Source organism: Budorcas taxicolor, chromosome 11, assembly GCF_023091745.1.
Source record: "Budorcas taxicolor isolate Tak-1 chromosome 11, Takin1.1, whole genome shotgun sequence".
Taxonomy (NCBI): Eukaryota; Metazoa; Chordata; class Mammalia; order Artiodactyla; family Bovidae; genus Budorcas; species Budorcas taxicolor.
Genome location: NC_068920.1, coordinates 97,057,853 through 97,083,910, shown reverse-complemented (window position 1 = coordinate 97,083,910; position 26,058 = coordinate 97,057,853). Strand labels below are relative to the sequence as shown.

Here is a 26,058-nt window from a genome sequence, read left to right as displayed (position 1 = left end):
ATGGGGTAGACTGGAATGGTGATCTGCCCTGAGAGAGAGGAATTCCATCCTTGTCATTGTTTAGAATTGCTGGCTCAGGAGAATAATAAAAAAAACAGGCTTACTTTTCGTTGGTTTTATTATTCTTTAAAAAATTCCTACAGATAATACAAGCACTACTGCTTGAACCTGGCAGGTACTGCTCCCACTGCCCCTACCCTCTGGCATGCCACTGATTATGCTGCTTCTGATAGAGTCAGGCATGAAGTACGGACTAGGTGTGCTCATGCTTTTGACTGAAAAATTGAACTTAGGAGAAAATATCTGCAAATCATACATTTGATAAGGGACTGATATCCAGGATATATTTTTAGAAAAAAATTACAACTCAATAATTAAAAGGCAAATAACCCAATTAAAAACTGGACAAAATATCTAAATAGTCATTTATACAAAGAATGTATAAATTATTAACATCAACTTTAGAGAGAAGATGCTAGAGAAAACTGAAATGAAAAGTGAGAACAGATATCACAGATTATATCCCCTACATAGAAAAGAACATTGCTTTGCTTGCTTGTGTCTATACAATGGCAAACAATTAGACAGTTGGAAAAATCTTTTTGGAGAGTACATTTTCAGTTCAGTTCAATTGCTCAGTCGTATCCAACTCTTTGTGACCCCATGCACTGCAGCAGGCCAGGCTTCCCTGTCCATTACCAACTCCCAGAACTTGCTCAAACTCAAGTCCATCGAATCAGTGATGCCATCCAACCATCTCATCGTCTGTCATCCCCTTCTCCTGCCTTCAATCTTTCCCAGCATCAGGGTCTTTTCCAGTGAGTCAGCTCTTCTCCTCAGGTAGCCAAAGTATTGGAGTTTCAGCTTCAACATCAGTCCTTCCAATGAATTTTTCAGGAGCGATTTCCTTTAGGATGGACTGGTTTGATCTGCTTGCAGTCTAAGGGACTCTCAAGAGTCTCCTCCAACACCACAGTTCAAAAGCATCAATTCTTTGGCTCTCAGCTTTCTTTATAGTCCAACTCTCACATCCATATATGACTACTGGAAAAACCTTAGCTTTGACTAGATAGACCTTTGTCAGCAAAGTAATATCTCTGGTTTTTAATATGCTTTCTAGGTTGGTTATAGCTTTTCTTCCAAGGAGCAAGCGTCTTTTAATTTCATGGCTGCAGTCCCCATCTGCAGTGATTTTGGAGCCCAAGAAAATAAAGTCTGTCACTGTTTCCATTGTTTCCCCATCTATTTGCCATAAAGTGATGAGAATGGATGCCATGATCTTCGTTGTTTGAATGGTGAGTTTTTAGCCAGCTTTTTCACTCGCCGCTTTCACTTTCATCAAAAGGCTCTTCAGTTCCTCTTCCCTTTCTGCCATAAAGGTGGTGTCATCTGCATATCTGCACATTTTAGTTTTCATCTAATTTCTTGATGTCATAAAAACCCTAGTGTTGTTTCTCTTGTGGCTAAAATTCTAAACTGACTGATGATGGCATGTCAATGTCAACACCTAAATAAAGAACACTCACGGAATTACCTCTGTCATTTTTTTCCTTTAGACATGTGTTAAATTTGTATGGAAGTTGCCTACAACTGTGTGTGTGTGTGTGTGTCTGTGTGTGTATGTATATAAGAAAAACAAAATGGAAAGAGTTTCATGTCCTACAACTGATGGAATAAGAATGTAGGAGAGTCAGTACTGCTGCCCTAAGTCCCTATGCCTGTGTCATAGGTAATTTACCAGGTAAGACCATGTGCAAAGGTAACCCACAACTGGAAGACTGAATATTTGATGTATGCCTCAGCCCAAGATTGAAAATAGCTTATAATACAGAATAACAAAGGATAAGCCAGGGAACAATAAGAAGAAAGGAAGATGACATATTGGTGAGTGGGGAAAAAAAAGCAAGTTACAGAGCAATATGTATAATAGCCTATACATGAATAAAACAGATAAATACTCACAGAATATGTATCAAAGAATACAGGCCAAAAATGTTAGCCATAGCTATGTCTAGGTAGTAGAATTATGAATAATTTTCTTCTTGGAGATTTTCTGTGCTAACTTTTCTGTAATCACGTATTATTTTGAAAACAGAAGACAATTAATAAATGTTATTTTAAAAAGAGATCCATATTTTAAAAAAAGGAAAGGTGTCACTCTCATATTCAGGAGAGGGGATCACATTCACTGAGCATATGTAAGGGTAGGGACTTAAACTAGAGCAAGCGGCAGAGCTAAACCAGAAGCGCACACTCTCAAAGTGCACTTACATGCTCCACATGGCCCTACGTTTTGTCCCGAAAAGTAAAAACACAAGTACTTTTCAATGTTGAAGTATTCTTGTTATGCACACCATGATAACTTGTACCTTTTGCCTAAGGTCCCCACTGTTCAAACTTCTGAGATGAAGTTTGTTAATAAAAGTCATTGTCCCTGGTCATGTTACTGCTGCTGCTGCCGCTGCTAAGTCGCTTCAGTCGTGTCTGACTCTGTGCAACCCCATAGACGGAAGCCCACCAGGCTCCCCTGTCCCTGGGATTCTCCAGGCAAGAACACTGGAGTGGGTTGCCATTTCCTTCTCCAATGCATGAAAGTGAAAAGTGAAAGTGAAGTCGCTCAGTCGTGCTTACTGGCATGATAGAAATAAAAAAATGGGACATGGAAGTGCCTGATCAATTGTCTTTTTTGTTCTGTCCCGAGTGACACTGGTATCTGGCTATTTTATTACTGTCCATAAGAGATTGCTCTTGGTTGTTAAATGGGTTACTTGTATACCAACCTTGAAAAGGAAAAAGAGACTAAACAATTCATTTGTAATGGAGGTGACTGAAGTCATTCATGAAAATTAGCAAAGCCCAACAAAAAAGTGTGCGAGGAGATTGGTTCAAGTCTCATCAAAATCTGTAATAAGATCTTTATGGGCTATATCTGAACCTCTGATTTCTGTGAGCGGATGAAAACGTAGGTTCACTTAAACACGCTCACAACTGACGGGTGGCTATTGAGGGTGAGGGGCATACGTAAGCCTCAGGCGCCGCAGCACTGCGGGTGATACCGTCTCGGCCGTCAACTGTGCCCCTCCTCTCATGGGGAATCTCATATTCTGGGTCATGGGCACTACTGTGGAATATCGCCTGCCAGAACCCACAGCCTGCGGGATGCAGGTCTGCTGTCGAGCCTGGCTCGGTGATGGTGGCAATGACCGGGACACAGAAGAGCAGAGTGAAGGATATCACTGAGTTAGCCGTCCTCTGAGAGTAAATGAGACCCTTGGAGGAGCTCCGATGACTCCCGGGAGAGCAGTATTCCTCCTTTTTCTTTGTCACTTCTTTCATGGTCCTTTGTTTAAAGTTTATATCTTTAAGCAGCCTAATCCTCAAGCCATAAGGAGAATTTTAATTTTTTGTTTGGTTACTTATTTATATAAATATCTATGATTGCTTTAACATTGTATAAATATTATTTATTGCTTAAAAATCTAGTATTCGACCAAAGAACTTTAACAATCTTTGACACACCTTCCTGGAAAGAGCACTGGATGAATGTTACATCTGTGAAATTGTTCTCTGAGGGTAATTCTGCAGGTGTCCCCTTCAGGGAATGTGACATACGGCTTGGGAGCAATTCCAAAAATAAATGGAATTATTAACATAATGATAAGTTGCTTTGTGGCAATTAAATAGTAGTAATACTACCAAACATATCAAACATATACTCCTAAAATATTAATATTTCTTTCTTCCACTTTTATTACTGTTTCTGGCATACAACAAGTAAGCCAATCAGATTTGCAAAGGGTGTTCTAGTAGGGAAATTGAGTTCCTGTGGCTTTTGAAATGTAGGCATGTGCTTTACCTGAAATGAACTGTAATACAAATGGTAGTTAGCAGAAATATTAAAGTAAAATATAGTATATTAATCTAGGAGGAAAGCAGAGTTCTGATTAGAAGCTAAATCTGAGTATCAGCAGGGAGTGATAAAAACCATGAGGAATACTAGAGAGACGAAAAGAAAAACTGCTTGGGTAGGCAGATTTATGAGCTGCCATTTGCTGCCGAGAATTCCATCTCAATAGCACTCATCAGAAAAGCTCCCTTTTTTATCCTAAGATGGTCAGCTGGAGTCCTCAAGACTCCATCTGCTCCTCCTCTGAATCTCCAGCAATTTATAGATCTTCATTCATTAAGTCAAATTGTGAAAACTCCCACTTTCCCCCTATTTAATATTGTAGAGGGTAACATCAATTTAAAAAGTGAATACTGGAGTTCAAAGCCATCAACTTAAAATGATTTTATGGTGCAAGATAAAAAGGAAATTGGTTTATACAGGCAAGAACCAATAGAGAGATATACTGATAATATGTCTTGGACAACAAATCATCCTTAGTTGCCAACTATTTTGACCTCTGACCATGGCCAGGCAAACAGCTAAGCCCAAAGCAAGCAGGAATGGAAAGCAATGTTCAGACTTAGGGCTGATTCAGCAGGGAGGGAGGCTGGGCTGTGGGAGGACAGGTGGTCTATAAACAGCAGTCGGTCTTGGAAAGTCTATTTATAAGACAGGGAGATTAGTGAAACAATCTGCCTGCTTTGAAAGCTAGTGGCAGATGTACACGATGGGCCTCCTTTCCCGCATGCCACAGCTTCATGACAAATGCTGCCGACTCCAGTGACATTGACGCTCCTTCACCAGATGCTAAGACAGTTGAAAAACAAGGGGCAAGGCACAAGGCTGAGAAAAGTGGCTTTTCTAGGGCTGGTAAAAAGCTCTGATATAGACAATGTATAGACTACTAAAAGCAAAGTGGTGCATAACTCTCTGGAAAGGATTTCAGAATTCTTCAGTTCCCTGAAACAAGCATCAATTCCTCTAAGTCAGGTTCGTCACCACGAAATATTACAATATGTTTTCACTTAGGTGTTAAGATGTGAATTTCATCTGAGTTTGAAGATGAAATCTTACCAGAAAAGGCAACTATTAACATTTACTGAAGTGTGATCATCGGCAGGATGTTGTAAGACCCGGGCAGCTTCTTACCTGGTGGTAGCTATCTTTTCTCCCTTTTTCCAGTCCCAAAACACAATACTGTGAAAATCGTCTAAACCAACCGACACCAGACATTTTCCATCAGCTGCATGAAAACAACACAAATGTCAAATTTTTCATTTCTTCAGTGAAAAACCAAAATATTTTATATACTAAAGAGGAACAAGAAATTGACCTTAGAAGAATTCACTAAAGGAATCTCACTAAATGAAATGCATAAGTACTAATAGCAGAGCTTCTCAACGTATAATAAGTAGATGCTGAATTGAATTGCTGATCCAACATTCCAATCTCAGACATAGGGCTAGGGGGAACTTCTCAAGTAAGTCCCCAAAACCTTGTCTATTTTGTGTCAGATAAAGCTCATGACATTTACTGGAAGAGTCATTTAACTTTGTGACTCTTAGTCTATTCTGAGTTCTAAAAAACTGGTTCTATTTAACCCTCCAAGATAAGAGCCTTATAGAAACTAAATTTAACTTGGAAAATTCCTTCAAAAAATGACTTTATAATTTAAAAAGTATTAACTTCTTACTTTCCCTATTTCAAATGCAATACGTTTGCTGTAGGACATTGAGAAAATACAAAGGACATTTAAGACCCAAATTTTTAGGCCTACATTTGATGCATATCTTATCAGCTTCCCTACATAAATGTTCAGGATTATAGTGAACATACTATTTTTTTCCACTCGTTATATGAGGAACATTTTCTCTTGGTATTAAATAGTATTTATAATACTATCAATGATTTGGACAGGCTGTTTGTCAAATAAAAAAATATATATATATAAGAGACATAATTGAATTGAAATCAAAATAGTTAATTTGCTTTTTCACTTCAAGACCAAAGAAAAGGTATAGTCAATAAGTCTTTCCTTTGCTGCCACCTCACAGAGCTAGATTTACAGGAGAAGCGTCTGTAAAGCAGCTCCTCCCCAGCTTGGAGTAGGCTGGAGATGGCGGCCAAGTTTACCAAGCCTCAGTTTAGCGGGGTGTCTTCTCTGACAACAGGGAACCATTATTAACAGGGTAAAGAAATGAGTATGTGATAAACTGCTTCTCACACAGCCCACTCAGGATTTCAACTGGTATTTTCAAAGATATCCCTGGGGTAGATGTCAAATTAGGGTAGCCAGGAAATAGAAAGGAGCCCTAGTCAAATTGGGATTTCATATAAGCAATGGATAATTTCTTAGTACAAGTATGTCCCTTGCAATATTATATTGCATGAGACATACTTATAAGAAGAAATTATGCATTCCTTGTCTAAAATTCAAATTTAACTGGGTGTTCTGTATCCATATTTGCTATAGCTAGTAACACTTCCCAAATGCTGGTTAACTCATGTCCAACCCCTGAGTGACCTTACTTGATCCAGAGACCATCCCCCAACCAACTAGGAACAGTAGTCTGCTCCTTTTCTGGAGGAAAAAGGAAAGTAAGAAAAAGGAAGAGCCTGGCTTAACAAACCAAATCCCCCACCAATACTCTACTGCTTCTAAGTATGAGGCAAGGATTTGGAAGTTACATGAACTCTTTCAAGCTCCTAGACTGTAGTATTAGGTGAAGACATTAACACTTTGCTAAAGGCCTAAATCATCACGAAGTGACTACTATAAACACAGGTGTCTTCTGAATCATAATGAATATGTCCTCATGCTTAAATGATACCAGGATTTAACTTGTGCCTGGTCTCTTTTCATGCATTTGGAAGAAGGGACTGGTGATGTTTTCTTGTTTAGAACTACCAGCATGACTTTTCCTAGTATCTCTTGGTGTGGCCTCACTATGTTTCTATTTTAGCATGTCTCTGTATTTGGTGATTTTATTTTGATTGGAGAGTTCTCGTTCCCTTTTTAGATTGTAAGCTCTTAAGACGTACTTATAGTACTTGCATCACATCTCCAACATGATCCTCATACTGAGATGTTTTTCAATGAATTTTGATGATACTGGTGACATTAGGAGGATGAGGGAGATAAAAATGGAATGTCTCCACGGATGGTATGGAGGGAATGTTCTGTTACATAAAATTTTAAATCAGAAACACTGCACAGATATTTATTCAGTGTCTCCCCCTTTTTTTGGCATTTGTAAATCCTATATTTTGTTTTCTTTTGTAACCTGGGTAGCTATATTAGATGTCCTTCTTAATGCAAACGTTCACGTTTTAAGTGATAGTCTTTTATTTATTTATTTGTTTACATCTTTTGAAAAAGGCCTTAGAGTAAGTTGTTTTTTGCTTTTTGTTTCTTTTTATTAGAACTTCTATGAGGCCCCATCATCTTGTCTTCACAGTTATACCACCTTTCTGCCCCAATTTGTGACCTAGTAGCAATGAAGCCCCAGAACAAATCCAGAGGGGCCTCAACAAACATACCTTTTCTTTTAGGATGGTGACTTTTTCTTGAATTCTGTAATTGTGGGGGATTTCTACATATCACACAGTTTTGAAATATAACTGTGCTGTGCTTAGTTGCTCAGTCATGTCCGACTCTTTGTGACCCCATTGACGGTAGCCTGACAGGCTCCTCTGTGCATGGGGATTCTCCAGCCAAGAATACTGGAGTGGGTTGCCATGCCCTCCTCCAGGGAATCTTCCCAATCCAGGGATAGAACCCAGGTCTCCCACATTGTAGGTAGATTCTTTACTATCTGAATCACCAGGGAAGCAGATTTCTTCCCAGTTTTTATTTCCCCTCACAGAGGCTTGACTTCAGCTTTGAAAAATCCATTGTTCCTTGACCATTTAGCTGGAGTTTCTGACTTTCAAACATATGGAAATGTCCTTTCAAATCTTTCTAGTCACAGTATATATTAATTATGGATATTTTGTGACATGGTCCAGAAATAATTCTAAGGCACTTAATGTCAACAGTAAAGGACAAATTAGAAAGAGAAATATTTTATTCAGGCAATTACAAGTTGGTCCTATATTCAGGACTCATAAAAAATGCATAGGTTTTTGGAACTGAAGCACAATGAAATCAAGCAATCTCAGATGTGTCCTTGTGGATATTACTATGATGCAATGAAGGTTTTTAAAAATATGAGGATGATATTTAGGGTAGAAAATATGTATGTGGCTAAACTTTTCTCTTTCTAATTGGTTTTCCATTCATGTGGAAGCACTTTCCTGACTGCAACAAAGACCTCCATTTTCCCCTAGACAGTGATAATACATCCAACAAGGTTAAAGAGTTGCTCAATTAAGTGACACAAAATAAATTCATTCCTTCTTGTTGACATAATTTACAAGTATGGGTTATGTTGCTGGAAATGTTTTTGATTAAAAATGTCTTCTTTTTGTTTGCTTTGGAAGAAGGGCAAGAATAGATTAATCCACATTCCTAGTTATGACTGCTTGTCTGTTGTCTAGTTGTCATACAATGTGCCTGCTTTGTATTTCCATGAGAATTTCTATCATCAGCAGGTCTCCACAACATCCCCTGAAATGAGCCAACTTATAAGAGATAGGTGGGTGTCGGGGTACACTGAGGCACACAGATAGGCCCCTGGCTAGATAATATCTAATGTGGGCACCCTGTTTACATGGTTAAACTGGGAAATGTAAACCATCTCTCTCATCATATTGACTTAAACTCCTCAGTTTCCTGCAAGTATCCAAAAGGAAAGGTATAGTTGCTCCTGCTGCAGTTCACAAAAGTGTTTGGTTCAAGGCTATTCTAGCATAGGGGTCTCTCTTCACCAGAGGTGAGGGGTCGTCCCATGTGGCAGGCTCTATGCACTACCATGCCCATGACACAGTTACACTGGAGAATGGGGGTGGGGGTGGCTGGAATCCTGATCATTGGTTAGAGGGAGTGAGGAAGCAAGGGATCACGCTGAGTGACTCTCCTGCTAAAAATTCACTCCAGCCCTGGTGGAGGGCAGGGGCAGGAAAGGGCAGGAGGATGAGCAGGGAGAGCGATGGCACAGCTCCTGCCACCCAGTGGCCCCAGGCCTGGCGACTTTTTTACAGGACTGAGATCCAGGGACCCTGGATCCCTGCTCTTGATCTCAGCCATACCATCAGACTCTCTGGATCTTCATTACCTGTAAAGCTGTGCAGGTGTCTGTTTAAGACTAAAGCTGCATCATAACACAAGGTACAACTATGAATATAAATTAAACTGAAGAGGCTCAGCTCACACCTTCAGAAGGGCCACAGAAACCACCAAGATCCCACAGTTCATCTTCATGGAACCATACATGGTGATGGATCAAACACAATAGATACTTCCCCACTTCCTCAATAGTCCTTATTTGTAGTTCTTTCTCAAACTATCACCTAGCTTTTTTGGTGCCATTTATAAAATTTACATGGTGTTTAAATTCTGAGACAAAAATGTGATTTTTCACAATCAAAAATAACACATTTGCTGCATAAATGGGCTCTTCCTTAGTGACTGTTATCTGGTGAATAAAGAGTGTATTGTTCAAATGGAAATATCTTTTTATGCAGAAAATATTTATCTGAGCATTTCTTAATTTGCCTAAAATAGAATTAGAAGCAGGGACAGAATCCGCTTCTCAGCCTCTTCTTAGAGTATCTGGTTTCTTTATCCTAGGCAACGATCTGAGAGGCCTGGGATAAACTACTTGTATAGTAGTTTAGAGCATATGAGAAGGTGCATATGACATCCACACAAACCTGTACTGTGTGATTGGTCAGAGAATAAAGATAATTTTCATCCAAAGATGGTTTACATGTAAAGTTCTAGTAGCAGTAGTGAAAGGGAAGACAGAGCTCATTAAGCAAAACTTCATTCATTCACAATTTTGGAGTAGCCCCTGTGTACACAGCACTATAACATGCTCAGTGGGGAGCAGAGAGATGGGCTAGATGAGTAGTTTACATTCTGAGAGGGCCATAGGAGATGCTAACACAAATAACTACGGTACCCCATGGACTCTAACAGGTACCCTAAGAGCAATAACAACAAATGGGTTAAGCAATGCAGAGGGACAGGGCATTTCTGCCTGGAAGGCTGGAGTATAAAACTTTCAGCTTGGTCTTAAAGGATGGTTAAACAAGACACATGAGAATGGCATAAGCAAAAGAACACAGCCCAAAAAGAAGGGCAGGAGTACATGTAGGCTCTCCAGATAGGCGGACGTAAAGGAGCGTGATTGGGGTGGTGGATGAAAACACTGCAAGTGAAGACCAAGGCCAGATCATAGAAGGCCACGAAAGTTCAGTAAGGGCTCAGCCTAGAGTCAGTCAGCCAAGCAGAGTCCATGGAGCAGACATGTTACTGCACTTTCACAGGATTCCAGAAGGGGGCAGGATGGGCTGGAGGAAGTGGGGATGGGATAAGAGACCAGCAAAACCACCGTGGCACAGATGAGAGGAAGTTCAGCTTGAGGGAGTAAAGTAGAGAGGGAGGCATATGAGAGAGAGACTGGAGTTGTAAAGTGGAATTTAACAACCAATATTATACATATTGCACATATTTGAGTGGAATTTATAAAAAAAGAAATTACAGAATCAGTTTTCTGTAGAAAGTTAGAAATTTTTCCTACAGATCTAATATCTACAATTGGGACTATTACAAATTTCTAGGTAAAAACATCTTTTGTGTTTTAACCCTCAGTTTTCAACTCCAGCATAAAGAAATGGCCTTACTCTGAAGAAGTAAATTATATTCATTGGTTAGTATATTAACATCACTGTCTTCAAATTTTCAATGAAAGAGATGGAAACATCAGTTCTATTTTTTCAGTATGAAATTTGACTTTCAAAACACTAGTGTTTTGCAGAGAATTTGCAGCCCTCCCTATAGTCCTTTATATTTGAAATCACAAGTGCTGTCTTTCCATTTATTTAAAGAGATGAAATTGATGCTCTGAGTCACTGCCAGACATTTGCAACGATGGCTTTCAATGGCAACAGCTGCTCTGGATTTCAAATCTCTCAAGCAAATGCTGAACACAGTGTGAGCTCTGGGTAATGACTTAGGAGAGAGGAAACGAAGAGGAGGAAAGGAGGGGTGGTCTACAGGTCACGTTTTTAGTGAAGTATTCACATATCCGATTTCTAGTCTAAGACTGGGCAGCTGACACACAAAGGGCTCACCTCCTTACAAGCAGGACTATACCAAATAAAAGGATTCAAAAAGCCCAAAGTAAATGTGGAATCATCTGTCAGTGACTCTGGCAGCAAACGGGTGCTTACCTGAGAAATCGAGGGCACACACTCCTCTCTGATGTTGTCCTTTCAACAGTGACAAACATTTTAGAGTCTGCGTGTCCCAGACATGAATAGCTGCATCTCTTCCAACCTTAAATAAAAGGATGAGTGTTATTAACAACTTATAAATTATAATAAAAGTGATTTTGCTCCTTAGAGTCAAGCGCTTCTCAGAAATCAAACCCCACCTATGTGGAGAGCCGGAAGACCCTGGGAAATATTCTGGTCCGACTCTACTGCTTCTCAGAAGAGGAAGCTGAGGAACCAAGAGTCTAAATGTCTTGATGGGTCCCAGCAGAGCCTGACCTGGTGTACGGCTCCCAGTTAAGGGACTTTAAGACTCTAGTTCAAATGTCTTCTGGGCTTTGTTCTGTCAGCTAGTTCTATCCTTCCCTTCCCACCTTCTCAACTCTATACATGATTCCACTCCTTAATCAAAAAAACACAGCTGTTCGTTTTCATGACACTGTCTATTCTAAGAGCTCTTTTACTTCCCCCAATTATTTACCCACCTCAAGGAGGCCTGGGCCTACTTTTACCCCTGGGAAGTGAAAGTTTCAAGGCTTAACTCTGTCATTAAGTGGCTTCTCCTCAAGGGGACACAAGTTTCTATCACACCAATTCCCAATAACAGATAAAACTGTACCACTAAATTGGTTTTCCTCACTTATAATGGTGGTGGTGGTTTAGTTGCTAAGTTGTGTCCAATTCTTGCAACCCCATGGACTATAGCCCTCCAGGTTCCTCTGTCCGTGGGATTCTCCAGGCAAGAATACTGGAATGGGTTGCCATTTCCTTCTCCAGGGGATCTTCCCAACCCAGGAATTGAACCTGGGTCTCCTGCACTGCAGGCAGATTCTTTACCAACTGAGCTACAAGGGAAGCCACCACACTTATAATACACAGGGGGAAAAAAATCCTTGTTGGGTATGATGGCTCTAAAAGGAAAAGTGGGACATGAAGTCATGCATGTAACTCAGCAGAGTCCACCCAGCTCTCACACTGGCCTGTGGAGGCCCAATTACCCCAGGAGAGGGTACTGGCATACTGGTCTGCTTCCCACCAATTAGTGTAAAGTGTGGTGGATCCTCAGGGGTTTAGGTAAAGAACCAATCTCTGGTGTTTTTTCAAAGGAAGGATGTTAAATACCCATGAATCAAGCATCATCTGTTTCTAAGAAAGACAAAAAAGGGGGGAGGGGGCAGGAAAGAGTGAAAAGGCAAAGCAGTGATCAATTACTTATGAAATTTAACATCAGCTAAGACAGAACAGATGATGTAATTTACAGTTGGAAGAGAAGCAAATCATGTTTAAATTAATGGCTCTTTCCTTCTGGGGGATTGTAATCCTTTTACAAATAATATAAGAGCTATGAACTCTTTCCCCACCAAATGCACATTTCTGGGGGCTGACTCTCTACATACCTCAGTTTCATCCATGGCTATGAACATCAGGCTATAAACCCTGTTCAAAGACTTCTACCTCCTGTCAAGTCTCAGAAATAGTTTGTTGTCTCATGTTAATCTCTGACCCTCATGAAAGTGAAAGGAAAAGTGAAAGTCACTCAGTTGCCTCTGACTCTTTGCGACCCCATGGACTATATAGTCCATGGAATTCTCCAGGTCAGAATACTACTGGAGTGGGTAGCTGTCCTTCTCCAGGAGATCTTCCCAACCCAGGAATCAAACCCAGGTCTCTTCATACCAGTAGTTTTTCTTGGAATTTGCCACTCTTATGTTGAGGATCAGGTGAAGTATTTCTTACAGTTAAAAGCTCATGATAAAACCAAATAAAAATGCAATTTAAACATTGGTAGAAAAGAGCACAATACTGAAAATACTGTTGACAATACTACTGCTTTACTAGCAAGATCTGAGTTTAACAGATTCTTTGTTTACTGAATTGAACACAGAGCTCTGTTTTGAGCAGCTTTTCACTTATAGACTCAATCCGAAGTTTAGGCATTCCAAGATGGTTCAGATAAAATTTAGTTTTTTGAAGGCTAAAATATAAAATAATGAATGAGCCCAAATTAATACAATGTTAAGTTCTATAACAATAACTATACACTAGATGTTACATTGGTATTAAAATATGGCTTGTTCAGTAAACAGTTTTCAGTACCTAGGATATACTGAGCTCTGAGTAAGGAGGTAAATATAGTAAGACATTATGAACTTACATTATTTTAGTTTCACCTAATCCTGTTCACAGATTCCATCATGTCAGAATAAGAATCTCTCAAAGGCTTCCCAAAAGTTTTGGGATGTATTGGTTGATTTTCCCACCATCGTGAAATGATCCTGTATTCACTGCACCTTCAACTTCCTGTGCTGTGCTAAGTCGCTTCAGTCATGTCTGACTCTTTGCAACCCTATGGACAATAGCCTGCCAGGCTCCTCTGTCCACGGGATTCTCTAGGCAAGAGGACTGGCGTGGGTTGCCATGTCCTTCTCCAGGGTACCTTCCCAACCCAGGGATCGAACCCCAGCATGTATTGGTTGATTTTCCCCACCATTATGAAACGATCCAGCATTCACTGCACCTTCAACTTCCTACCTCAGGTTTATTTCTAACAAGTGTTTCTTGAGTTTCTGAGTGCAAAATTAAATCCTCTCTCTCCAGCTAAATCCACGTCTTACAGGGGAGATACATACCTGCCCAGTGGCCACGTAGTCCTTCACTGGATGAATGGTCAGGCTGAGAATGTCATCGTCGTGCCCCAGGTACAGCCTCTGCGCGTGCTGCTGCCTGTTGTACACGACAGCAACGGCAGCAATGTGATAGACCACTTCTCCAGCTTGTGTGTAGAACAGATTGTTTCTACAGTCGTAGCCTCTGTAACTGAAGCACAGGTCCAAGAAACGCACAGTAGTGCAATAAGCAGTGAGTGTACAGAGCAGAAGTTGTGAGAAGATAAAGTTAACCTGCTAACAAGGACACGCACAAGTAGAACCCAGGTGTCTCCACAGTTGCCTGTGACAGCGATCTTCAATGAGGGAATGAGATCTCTGAGGGCAAGTGATGACTTTCAAAGGGGCAAATGGACACTGCTAATTTTAACAGAATGTACTTCCAGATCCTCAGCTACTATATGTGCTTTCTCTTAAAACTGACCAGTCTGAGAACACACCTGTGATGAGGGGCAGGTTTTCCTTTCCCACTTCCCGTTTCCTAACTGCCTTCCTCCCAACTTAGGAAGTCAATCCTCTCACTCATCTGGAATCTTACTATGGTGTGCTACCTTCGAATGTCGAACCTTCCAGGGACACCAAAACAATTTTTTGCTTTTAACAAAATTGAAGAGTGATTTAACTGAATTGTCAGCTGATGGATCATTAAATTACAATTTTGTGTGATATATCAAAATCGCAATCTATAGTTTTGGCCTGTAACTCAAGAGGAATTTAAAGAATTGATTACCATTGCTGTGATAAAACTGCCTCTATTCTCATCTACTTAAATAAGTAGATATGAGTAAGTTTTCTTAGTGCTTACATTAAAAGTGCAAAATCGGAATAGATAAAATGCTAAACTGTATTACCATTTAGCAATAAGAAATATATATGCACATATATCTGAACTCATTGAAAAAATTCTATCAATAAATATTCTTTCCAATAGAATTTTTTATGTTTAATAACTGTTTATCAGAATTTATACTATCTTTATGTTGATTTGGCCAGCTTTTTATTATTAATTTAATAGTTATAATGATAATTAAATCCAGAAAAAAATGTATTAATGCTAAGAGCAGCACTGTCCAATAGAAATATTATGTAAATCACATAGGTAATTTTAAAAGGTATAATTGTCACATTAGAAAGTGAAAAGGAACAGATGAAATTTAATATTTAACCCAATATGTCTAAAATTTTATCATGTCCACCTATAATCAATATAAAACATTTTAATGATGTGTATACTTTTTTTACATTAAGTCTTCAAAATCTGGTGTCCATTTTCTATATACAGCACATCTTAATTCAGAGCAGTCACATTTCACGTGTTCATTGGCTACAAGCAGATACTGTATTGGAGAGCACAGAGTTAGAGAGTTATGGTCACAGGGAATTAAATTTAATTTGAACTGATAGATATGTTTTTTCCTTGTTGAAGTTAAGACAGGGTGATCAATAAAAGACTTACCAGCATAAAAATAATACATTAGGGTAAAATTCTGTGGGAGAAGTAGAACAGAAATACGGGTTCATGTATTTTTTAAACTGATAATGATGGAAATCAAATGTCTATAACATTTAGGTTCCATTGGAGCCATTTATAATGTGAGCCATAAATAATTTGAGTATTTATAAAACACTAGATATCAACTCTTTTTACAAGCATTTAAGCTTAGGTTGAAAAATCTTCGATGTCAACTTAAAATGTGGAAAGTTGCACATGATTTTTAAAATTCAAAATTATTTAGGACATATATGAACAAAAGTGTTTCAAAGAAAGGTTGTCCTGGGAAAGCCAGCTGAATAGAGGAGTTATGGGATGAAGGAAGCAGAGACGGAGAGAATGAAATGAAATAACAAGGAATGACAGTAACACATGTATCACGAACGGACATGAAGCATGAAAACTCTAGACACGCACACTGAGATGGACACGGAACACCGAGAAAACTGGACAGAGAGTCATGGTTAAAACACTAAGCATAAGTAAGTGCAAGGTGGAGAGGAGAGCAGCCTGAAGTGGGGCAGCCCTGCAAAGGATAACAAGCTGATAAGGACGGTGCCACGTCACCTACCCGTGTATGAACTGGAGTTTCAGGCTGTCCTCGGGAGCCTTTTCTCGTTTGAGGAAGGGCACTGCATGGTTTTTCTCTTTACTTTGTTGCTTTAGCTGAGGTAGATCTTCTTTGTAAACCTTCGTGGGTAACAGAAGCACTTAGTGAGACACTCTTCAGGTTTCGAATACATAAATATCTTGGCATTCTCAGGAAATCTTTAATTGCAGGAAATCAAGTTTTTGAAGACATTAGAAATTAAAAGTGGTCACAAGAGCAAAAGAAGGGCATTATATAATGGTAAAGGGGCCAACTTATCGAGAAGATTTAACAATGGTAAATATTTATGCAAATGACAGCATCTAATCTGCAAAGCATATATTAACAACTGAAAGAAGAAATAAATATCAATACAATAATAGTTGGGAACTGTAAAATCCCACTCTCAACAACCGGTCTGAACCACCAGAGAATCAATAATGAAACAGATTTGAACAATACCACAGGCCAAAAGAAGAGATGCTTTCAAACTCTGGTGCTGGAGAAGACTCTTGAGAGTCCCTTGGACAGCAAGGAGATCAAACGAGTCAATCTTAAAGGAAATCAACCTTGAATATTCTTTGGAAGTACTGATGCTGAAGCTGAAGCACAAAAACTTTGGCCACCTGATGTGAATAGCCAACTCACTGGAAAAGACCCTGATGCTGAGAAAGACTGAAGGCAGAAGGAGAAGAGGATGACAGAAGATGAGATGGTTAAATGGCATCACTGATGCAATGTACATGAACTTAGGCAAACTCTGGCAGATGGTGGGGGACAGGGAGGCCTGGAGCACTGCAGTCTGTGGCGTTGCAAAGAGTTGGACATGACTTGTTAACTAAACAACAACAACAACAACAGACCAAATATTCCAACAAACAAATATGCAACATCTCATTTATCAGCAGCAAAATACACATTCCTCTCAAGTGCACAAGGAACATTTTCTAGGACAGATAATGTTAGACCATAAAACAAGGCTCAATAAATTTAAAAAGACTGAAATTATATCAAGTATCTTTTTCTGACCACTATTGTATGAAACCAGAAATAAGTATGGACCTAAAAGAAGCAGAAGATATTAAGAAGAGGTGGCAAGAATACAAAGAAGAACTATACAAAAAAGATCTTAATGAGTCAGATAACCATGATGGTGTGATCACTCACCTGGAGCTAGATATCCTGGAGTGTGAAGTCAAGTAAGCCTTAGGAAACATCACTACAAACACAGCTAGTGGAGGTGATGGAATTCCAGCTGAGCTATATCAAATCCTAAAAGATGATGCTGTGAAAGTGCTGCACTCAATATACCAGCAAATTTGGAAAACTCAGCACTGAACTGGATAAGGTCTGTTTTCATTCCAATCCCAAAGAAAGGCAGTGCCAAAGAAGGTTCAAACTATTTCACAGTTGCACTTATCTCACACACTAGCAAAGTAATGCTCAAAATTCTCCAAGTTAGGCTTTAACAGTACATGAACTGAGAATTTCCAGATGCTCAAGCTGGATTTAGAAAAGGCAGAGGAACCAGAGATCAAATTGCCAACATCCGCTGGATCATGGAAAAAGCAAGAGAGTTCCAGAAAAACACATACTTCTGCTTTATTGACTATGCTAAAGCCTTTGACCGTGTGGATCATAACAAATTGCAGAAAATTCTTCAAGAGATGGGAATACCAGACCACCTTACCTGCCTCTTGAGAAATCTGTATGTGGGTCAAGAAGCAACAGTTAGAACTGGACATGGAACAACAGACTGGTTCTAAATTGGGAAAGGAGTATGTGAAGGCTGTATATTGTCACCCTGCTTATTAAACTTATATGTAGAGTACATTATGCGAAATGCTGGGCTGGTTGAGGCACAAGCTGGAATCAAGATTGCCAGGAGAAATATCAATAATCTCAGATAGGCAGATGATACCACCCTTATGGCAGAAAGTGAAGAGGAACTAAAGAACCTCTTGATGAAAGTGAAAGAGGAGAGTGAAAAAGCTGGCTTAAGACTCAACATTCAGAAAACAAAGATCACGGCATCTGGTCCCATCACTTCATGGCAAATAGATGGGGAAACAATGGAAACAGTGACGACTTTATTTTGGGGGCTTCAAAATCACTGTAGATGGTGACTGCAGCCATGAAATTAAAAGATGCTTGCTCCTTGGAAGAAAAGCTATGACCAACCTGCTGCTGCTACTGCTAAGTTGCTTCAGTCATATCCGACTCTGTGCGACCCCATAGATGGCAGCCCACCAGGCTCCCCTGTCCATGGAATTCTCCAGGCAAGAACACTGGAGTGGGTTGCCGTTTCCTTCTCCAATGCATGAAAGTGAAAAGTGAAAGTGAAGTCACTCAGTCGTGTCTGACTCTAGCGACCCCATGGACTACAGCCTACCAGGCTCCTCTGTCCATGGGATTTTCCAGGCAAAAGTACTGGAGTGGGGTGCCATTGCCTTCTCCTAGACAGCATATTAAACAAGCAGAGACATTACTCTGTTGACAGAAGTCCATCTAGTCAAAGCTATGGTTTTTGCAGTAGCCCATGTATGGATGTGAGAGTTGAACCATAAAGAAAGCTGAGCACAGAATTAATGCTTTTGAACTGTGGTGTTGGAGAAGACTCCTGAGTGTCCTTTGGGTTGCAAGGAAATCAAACCAGTCAATCCTAAAGGAAATCAATCCTGAATATTCACTGGAAGGACTTATGCTGAAGTTGGAGCTCCAATACTTTGGCCACCTGATGTGAAGAACTGACTTATCGGAAAAGACCCTGATGCTGGGAAAGATTGAAGGCAGGAGGAGATGGGGACGACAGAGGACGAGATGGTTGGATGGTATCACTGACACAACGGACATGAGTTTGAGTAAGCTCTGGGAGTTGGTGATGGACAGGGAAGTCTGGTTTGCTGGAGTCCATGGGGTCGCAAGAGTCAGGCACAACTAAACTACTGAACTGAACTGAGAAATAAGTAACAGGAAGAAAGTTGAGAAAGTCACAAATAAGTAGGAATTAACACACTTCTGAACAACTAATGGATCAAAGAAGAAATTAAAAAGGAAATTTTAAAAAATCTGACAGAAATTAAAATGGAAACACAACATACCAGAACTTATAGGATAAAGCAAAAGCATATCTAAGGGGAACATTTGTAGCTAATAAACATATCCATTAAGAAAAGAGATACATTTCAGATAAAGAACTTAGTATTATACATCAAGGAGCTAGAAAAAAGCTTGGACTTAGTTTGGACAATAAGTCCAATGTTAAAAGAAAGGAAATAAAAGAGATTAGCACAGAAATAAAGGAAATAGAGAATAGGAAAACTAGAAAAAAGATTAATAAAACTAACGGTAGGTTCTTTGAAAAGACAAATGAAATTGAGAACATAAGACTGAATTTTACTTCTAGTTAGAACTGAACATGGAACAACAGACTGATTCCAAATAGGAAAAGGAGTACCTCAAGGGTGTATATTGTCACCCTGCTTATTTAACTTCTATGCAGAGTACATCATGAGAAACACTGGGCTGGAAAAATCACAAGCTGGAATCAAGATTGCTGGGAGAAGTATCAGTAACCTCAGGTATGCCGATGACACCACCCTTATGGCAGAAAGTGAAGAAGAACTAAAGAGTCTCTTGATGAAAGTGAAAGAGGAGAGTGAAAAAGTGGGCTTAAAGCTCAACATTCAGAAAACTAAGATCATGGCATCTGGTCCCATCACTTCATGGCAAATAGATGGGGAAACAGTTGAAACAGTGTCAGACTTTATTTTTTGGGGCTCCAAAATCACTGCAGATGGTGATTAAAGCCATGAAATTAAAAGACTTGCTTACTCCTTGGAAGGAAAGTTATAACCAACCTAGATAGCACATTAAAAAGCAGAGACATTACTTTGCCAACAAAGGTCCATCTAGTCAAGGCTATGGTTTTTCCAGTAGTCATGTATGGATGTGAGAGTTGGACTATAAAGAAAACTGAGTACAGAAGAATTGATGCTTTTGAACTGCGGTGTTGGAGAAGACTCTTGAGAGTCCCTTGGACTGCAAGGAGATCCAACCAGACCATCCTAAAGGAGATCAGTCCTGGGTGTTCATTGGAAGGACTGATGTTGAAGCTGAAACTCCAATACTTTGGCCACCTGATGCAAAGAGCTGACTCAATTGAAAAGACTCTGATGCTGGGAAAGATTGAGGGCAGGAGGATAAGGGGACAACAGAGGATGCGATGGTTGCATGGCATCACTGACTCAATGGACATGAGTTTGGGTAAACTCTGGGAGTTGGTGATGGACAGGAAGACCTGGCATGCTGCAGTTCATGGGGTCGCAAAGAGTCGGACACGACTCAGAGACTGAACTGAACTGAACTGAATGAACAAAGCTAACTTGAGTATCTTTTAAATCACTGGGATTTAAAAAAATTCTTTTGAAAAATTCTGCTATTATGTTTCTTAATCAATTTATATCCAGATAATATAGTTACTTCAGATAAATATGAAAGGAAATTATTAAATAAAATTATCAATAAAATATAATTTAAAGATTTTGTTATAATTTCTTCTAGGCAGGAAATCTTTTGATTATTCTGACATGTAAAACGTGGCCTTGCGAATCACGGTGATCACTCTTGGGAATTATCCTTCTTTCATGACCCCATGAACCTTCCAGATCAGATTTGGATATAGAGCAAAACTCTTGGCCTAATCTAGGACCTAAAATATGCTGTTGACTGGGATAACATTCCCTATAATTTAAATGTGGATAAAATCCATCTTTTGTCTACAATGTACTTGTGCCCTGCTATCAAGAGATAAAAATTTAATACATTTAAATGAAATTTAATTCAATCAAACTACATTACAAAAAAATCATGAAAATATTATAATAAAGCTCTTATTTAGGGTTTGACCAAAAATTATCCTGAAAAAAAGGAAGTCAAGAGACATCTTACTTCTGCCTTGTCTATTACAGATGCAGTGAAGTAAGCTTTTAAAGTCTAATGATAATTATTCATCTGAATTCAGATGCTTTCATCAGCCTATCAACTACTTTAGAGAACTGAATTCTAGTCTCAGCATTGCTACTGCCTATTTGAACAAGTCTCATAACTTCTGTGGGCCTCAAAGTCCCATCTGTAGAACAGACTTCCAGCTCAGGAATAACTCAGGAATCAAATTCAGACAACATGAATCAAATAACACAGGTGAAAACTTTAAAAAGTAAGATGTCAGGGAGAATATAAATCTTAGGCATGAATTTCAATCAAGTCATTCCTTTCCATTCTTTTACAAGTACCATTTTATTAAATAAAGACATCTCAACTAAAAAAATTGCTTTTCTCTTTCTTTTTCCTTTAAATTGTATGTTTATTTTGCTTTCCCCTTTCATTGTTCATTCCATTTCACCTTGATATTAGGGTATAATATTGTGTAATATTTTCATATTAATCACTTCCTTTCAAATCTTTATCTATAGCGTAATATATTGTATCAATACACAGTCAAACTGATTTAGTCTTGAAGTTGACCCAAGACATCAGTTGGACTACTTTTGTGCTAATCTAATTTTTCAAACATTGAAAGCAGTGAGTGACAATGACGGGATGGAAAAAAAGGCATCATCTGAAAAGTCACACATTCAGAGCTTATGTAGAGGCAAAGCTAAGTAGCACATAGAATGTGCGTCTACAGAGAAGACCAGATCCACTTTCTTATTCTAACACTACAGGCAATACGGATGCGGGCAAAGGACTTAACCTTGCAGAGTTACTGTGGGGGTGGATTTGGTGTACGGAAAGCACAAGGACGGAAAGCACAAGGACGTGGCCCCACAGAGATACCTGATACATGGCAGCTGCCATAGGCCTATGGTAAGTTTCCGTGGGCAACACTGACAGTTGCTATGTCTGAAATTTGAAATCTTATTCACTCTATGTTCATTTATGGAATCTGCTTCACATACCTCTGTTAAATGACAAGAAAATAGAACCTCTAGAGTTATTACCATTAAGAAGGTGATACGTGTCCAGATTCCAGTGAAGGATTGTGCATTTTTATACACAGTTTAGTGCTAAAATTAAATATCTATTAAAAAAAATAGTACTCAATTAGTTGTAATTGCCCAACTTTTTTTACCAAAGACGATTTCTGACTGGATAGATAATACGCATTGTATTTGGGCTTTTACTTTAATTAAATGGATAATGGTCTCCATAAGCTAAGACAGACACCAGGACAATCACTCATTTGCAAACTACCATGCCTCCAGCGTCTCCTGTTCTATAAAGAAAAACATGCTTTAGTGATCTGCTTAGAAAAATGAAAAATCATGTAACTTACTTGCACATTTTTCTGTAATAGATATTTAAAATTTTTAGCTGCTAGGAAAGCAGAAAACCCAAATTGTCATGGGTTCTGGTTTAAAATTTGCTACTACCTTCTCCTTAAAAATTTTTTTGCTGACATGATCAGTAAAAGCCTTATTTCAAATCTGTATTTAAAGATAAGAAGTAGGCAATTTTACTAAATCTTTTATTTTCTTTTGCCAAAGGACTAACCAATTTTAGTGCAGTGTCTGATTTGAATAATATTGAGATTTGGGGTTATAAGGTATTTGTCATAAGGCTTCCTGTTTACTGACCTGGCGATCATAATTGATTTGAGTTTCTTGCTCAATATCAGAGTCCAACTCTGGCACGTCAGATAAATCCGAATCAGATTCTTCACTGTAGGAATCAGTGCCACCGTCTGCAGAAATACCCCAACAAGAAACAAGCAGAAATTCTGAGACTTTAAATGGCTAAAAAGTTTAAAAATATTTTCTTTCTTCTATCCTACTGAGTTCAATAAAAATACACCATACACCATAATTTTCATTTGCTGTAGATTCTTAAAACATCTTTTTTCTTTCATCTTTTGGTTAAGTTTGGCATACCTCTCACTCTCTTTTTAGGAGTATTAACAGACTAGCGTAACTCCCCCCACCATTTCCACACTTGTATTAGATAATGGATCTTTGGGTTTTAAATCTTGCTTTGAAAGAGAGAAAAGGGGAGACGGGAAGGTTTTACCACAGAGGAAGCTGGGTCAGAAGGAAATTCAACCACTTATTCAGTAAAAATCCTCTTTAGCCTGTTAACATGACCACTAGGTGCTGGTAACTATCATGGTCAAAACTGCCGCAGAATCCCTCCCAATAAAAACCATTCCCTCACATAGTACATGGTCATTACTACTGAAAGTACAATAAATTAAAGGACCAATATATCCATTGACCTGGAACACAGCTGACCCTGACTGTGGATCATTCTTTGATCCCTATTAGGAAGGCAACTCCTATTCCAAATGTTACTTTGTCACCTGACCCAGCAGCCCCACCATCCATCAGAATTGTCCTAAGGAGGCTGAAATGTATGTGTAGTATTTTCAAAAGTTAATTCTTCATGTAAACTTTAGACCTTCAGCTTTCATTTAGTATAAGCAAAATTCTTTGAAGGAAATTATCCAATTGACCCATATTCGATTGACCCATATCTCAAAATGTTTTTCTGTTTTTTTTTTTTAATTTTTAAATTTATGGTAGGAATGAATTTTTCAAAATGCTTTAAACCCTATCTTCAGAAGAGATGTCAGGCCATTACATGAAATTTTTATTGAAAAAAAACATGTTGAAAAATTATTACTGGGTTTACCCTGGGGTGCAGTTTCCAAGAGGCCATTGCTGACACCTTCTGGAATAAATCTCCACTGGAAAACTGAGTGGTCAGCCCCTCCTGTGCTTAATACCCACTGAAAGTCATGAGACCAGCGGACGTTTGTAACATGTGCAGAATGGCCCACATACTTTCTAAATTTGGCTCCTGAAAGATATTATTGAGAAGATTAGTTATGGAGAAAAAAGGAACTTGTTGGTTAAAAAATTACATTTCTATTTAAATACACTAGAAAATATAATCTTCAGTCTTATATATAATAAATAAGTGAATGTTTCAAAAGATATGTCAATCATTCCAGTATGGATTAAGCTAAAACTAGGTCTTAAAATCTGAGCTCTATTTCTAAAGACACATTTGAACCTGTTCCAAATAACACCTACTGCTTCACTGATTCTGCAAATAAAAGCTAAAGAATAAATATCTTACACATTCTTATTTAAGTATGAGATACAACAGGCAATCCTTTACAACTGGGAAACAGAAAATAATTCTGAAGGGGGAAATGTTAAGTTATTGTTTGGGGTCGTATGATGTAGAGTTGGGAGAACGAAACTTTTTTCTCTTAAATTGATTACTTTTACTCCGTGAACACCATCCCTGGGTAGTAAATGCAATAGAAAGGCTTTGTGAACTTATATTTGGCCCTGAATTACTGAAGCAAAGTCTCCAGTGTATGGTCCATACACAGCAGTATAAAGGCACTCATGCACGTAAGCAAGGTCCATCTTTTCACGTGGGGGCCTAGAACCCCAAACACTGTGGGGTATTTCCAGGGCCCACAAGCACCCTGTCCCTTCTTCAGAAACACTTCTAGCTATCACAGTCCCTCTAAGCGGCATCTCTTTAATGGGGGAAAAGCCACCTGTTTAACTATCACATGCTTAAAATTTAAATACACACAGGGGAGATAATGATTTAAATGTATAGGAAGGCAAAAATGGCTGCTACATGTTATTTTCCTGAAAGCATGTTCTGACCAGGTGAGGTTTTATTATATCAGGGACTCTGAAAAAGACAAGGGGGATGCTGCCACAGAAGGGGAAAGGAAAGACTTGAGTCTCAAAAGCAACCTTGCCCATTACAAGGAGTTTCCTAAATAAGTTTAAAGAGATTAGACTGTTAATAAAGTCAAACAGATTCCAACTCTGATCATCTGGAGATGCTGGTTGATGATAATTCAATAATTATAAAGTAAACACTTTCTTTCCACATCTCAGTAGACCTTACTGGGCTATCCCTTGCTGCCCTGACCTTTACACCCTCCTTAGACAGGATTTAATCCATCTCTTTGGAGTTGTTTTAAAAATGCCCACAATTCTAAAAACATCAAACTCATAGAAAAACATGGTAGATTTGTGGTTATGAGGAGATTGGGGGTTGGGGAGATGGTGAGATGTTGGCCAAAGATATACTTTCAGTATAAGATGAATAATTTCTGGGGAACTAATATACAGCATGGTGTACACACACACACACACACACACACACACACACACACAAAATAACTGAGGTCATGGATATGTTAACTAACCTTAAAGTAGTGATCATTTCACAGCATTTACATAAATGAAATCACAGTGTTGTACACTTTAAACATATACAATGTTATTTGTCAATGTTATCTGAATAAAGCTGGAAAAATATGTCCACAAATTATTTGACACAAATCAAAACAAATAGACTGTCAAAAGTAAAGGTGTGTGACATCCAAGAGGAGGTTATAAAAGACGCTGCGGATGCACCCTTGCTCTTTCCTGGATCTCTAGACGCCATGCGATGAGGACACCCAAGCAGCTCAGGGAGAGGGTCACATGGCAAGGAGCTGACGCCTTCTGCCAGGAGCCAGGTGAGGGAACATCTGGGAAGAGGATCTTTGGCCTCGGTCTAGTCTTCAGATGCCTGTGGCCTCATGAGAGACCTGGAACTAGAATCATCCAGCTAAGCTGCTCCTGAATCCCTGACTCCCCAAAACTATGAGATAATAAATGATTATTGATTCAAGCTGCTAAATTTAGGAGGGGGAGAATTTGTTATACAGCCATAGCTAGTTCATACACCCTTAGTAGGCAGGAACTAGAACTTTCAAACATTAGTGTCTTTCAACTTTCAAACACAGATTTGTTGTTTAGTTGCTAAATTGTGTCTGACTCTTTTGTGACCCCATGGACTGTAGCCTGAGGGGCTCCTCTGTCCGTGGAATCTCCCAGGCAAAAATACTGCAGTGGGTTGCCACTTCCTACTCCAGGGTACCTTCCTGACCCAAGTATCGAACCCATGTCTACTGTACTGGCAGCCAGGTTCTTTACCACTGAGCCACCATGGAAGGCAC

General features: G+C 39.1%; 1 protein-coding gene across 1 annotated transcript in view; it reads right to left on the bottom strand.

The window, feature by feature from the left end:
- EML6 (EMAP like 6) overlaps positions 1-26,058 on the bottom strand; it is a 288,561-nt gene that overhangs the window by 78,206 nt on the left and 184,297 nt on the right. Inside the window, exons 11-16 of the mRNA XM_052648401.1 lie at positions 23,706-23,873; positions 22,655-22,761; positions 15,999-16,117; positions 13,900-14,086; positions 11,228-11,333; positions 5,039-5,132 (exon numbers count right to left, since the gene is read on the bottom strand). Of these exons, the coding sequence (XP_052504361.1) occupies positions 5,039-5,132; positions 11,228-11,333; positions 13,900-14,086; positions 15,999-16,117; positions 22,655-22,761; positions 23,706-23,873 (781 nt within the window). The remainder of the gene's footprint in view (positions 1-5,038; positions 5,133-11,227; positions 11,334-13,899; positions 14,087-15,998; positions 16,118-22,654; positions 22,762-23,705; positions 23,874-26,058) is intronic.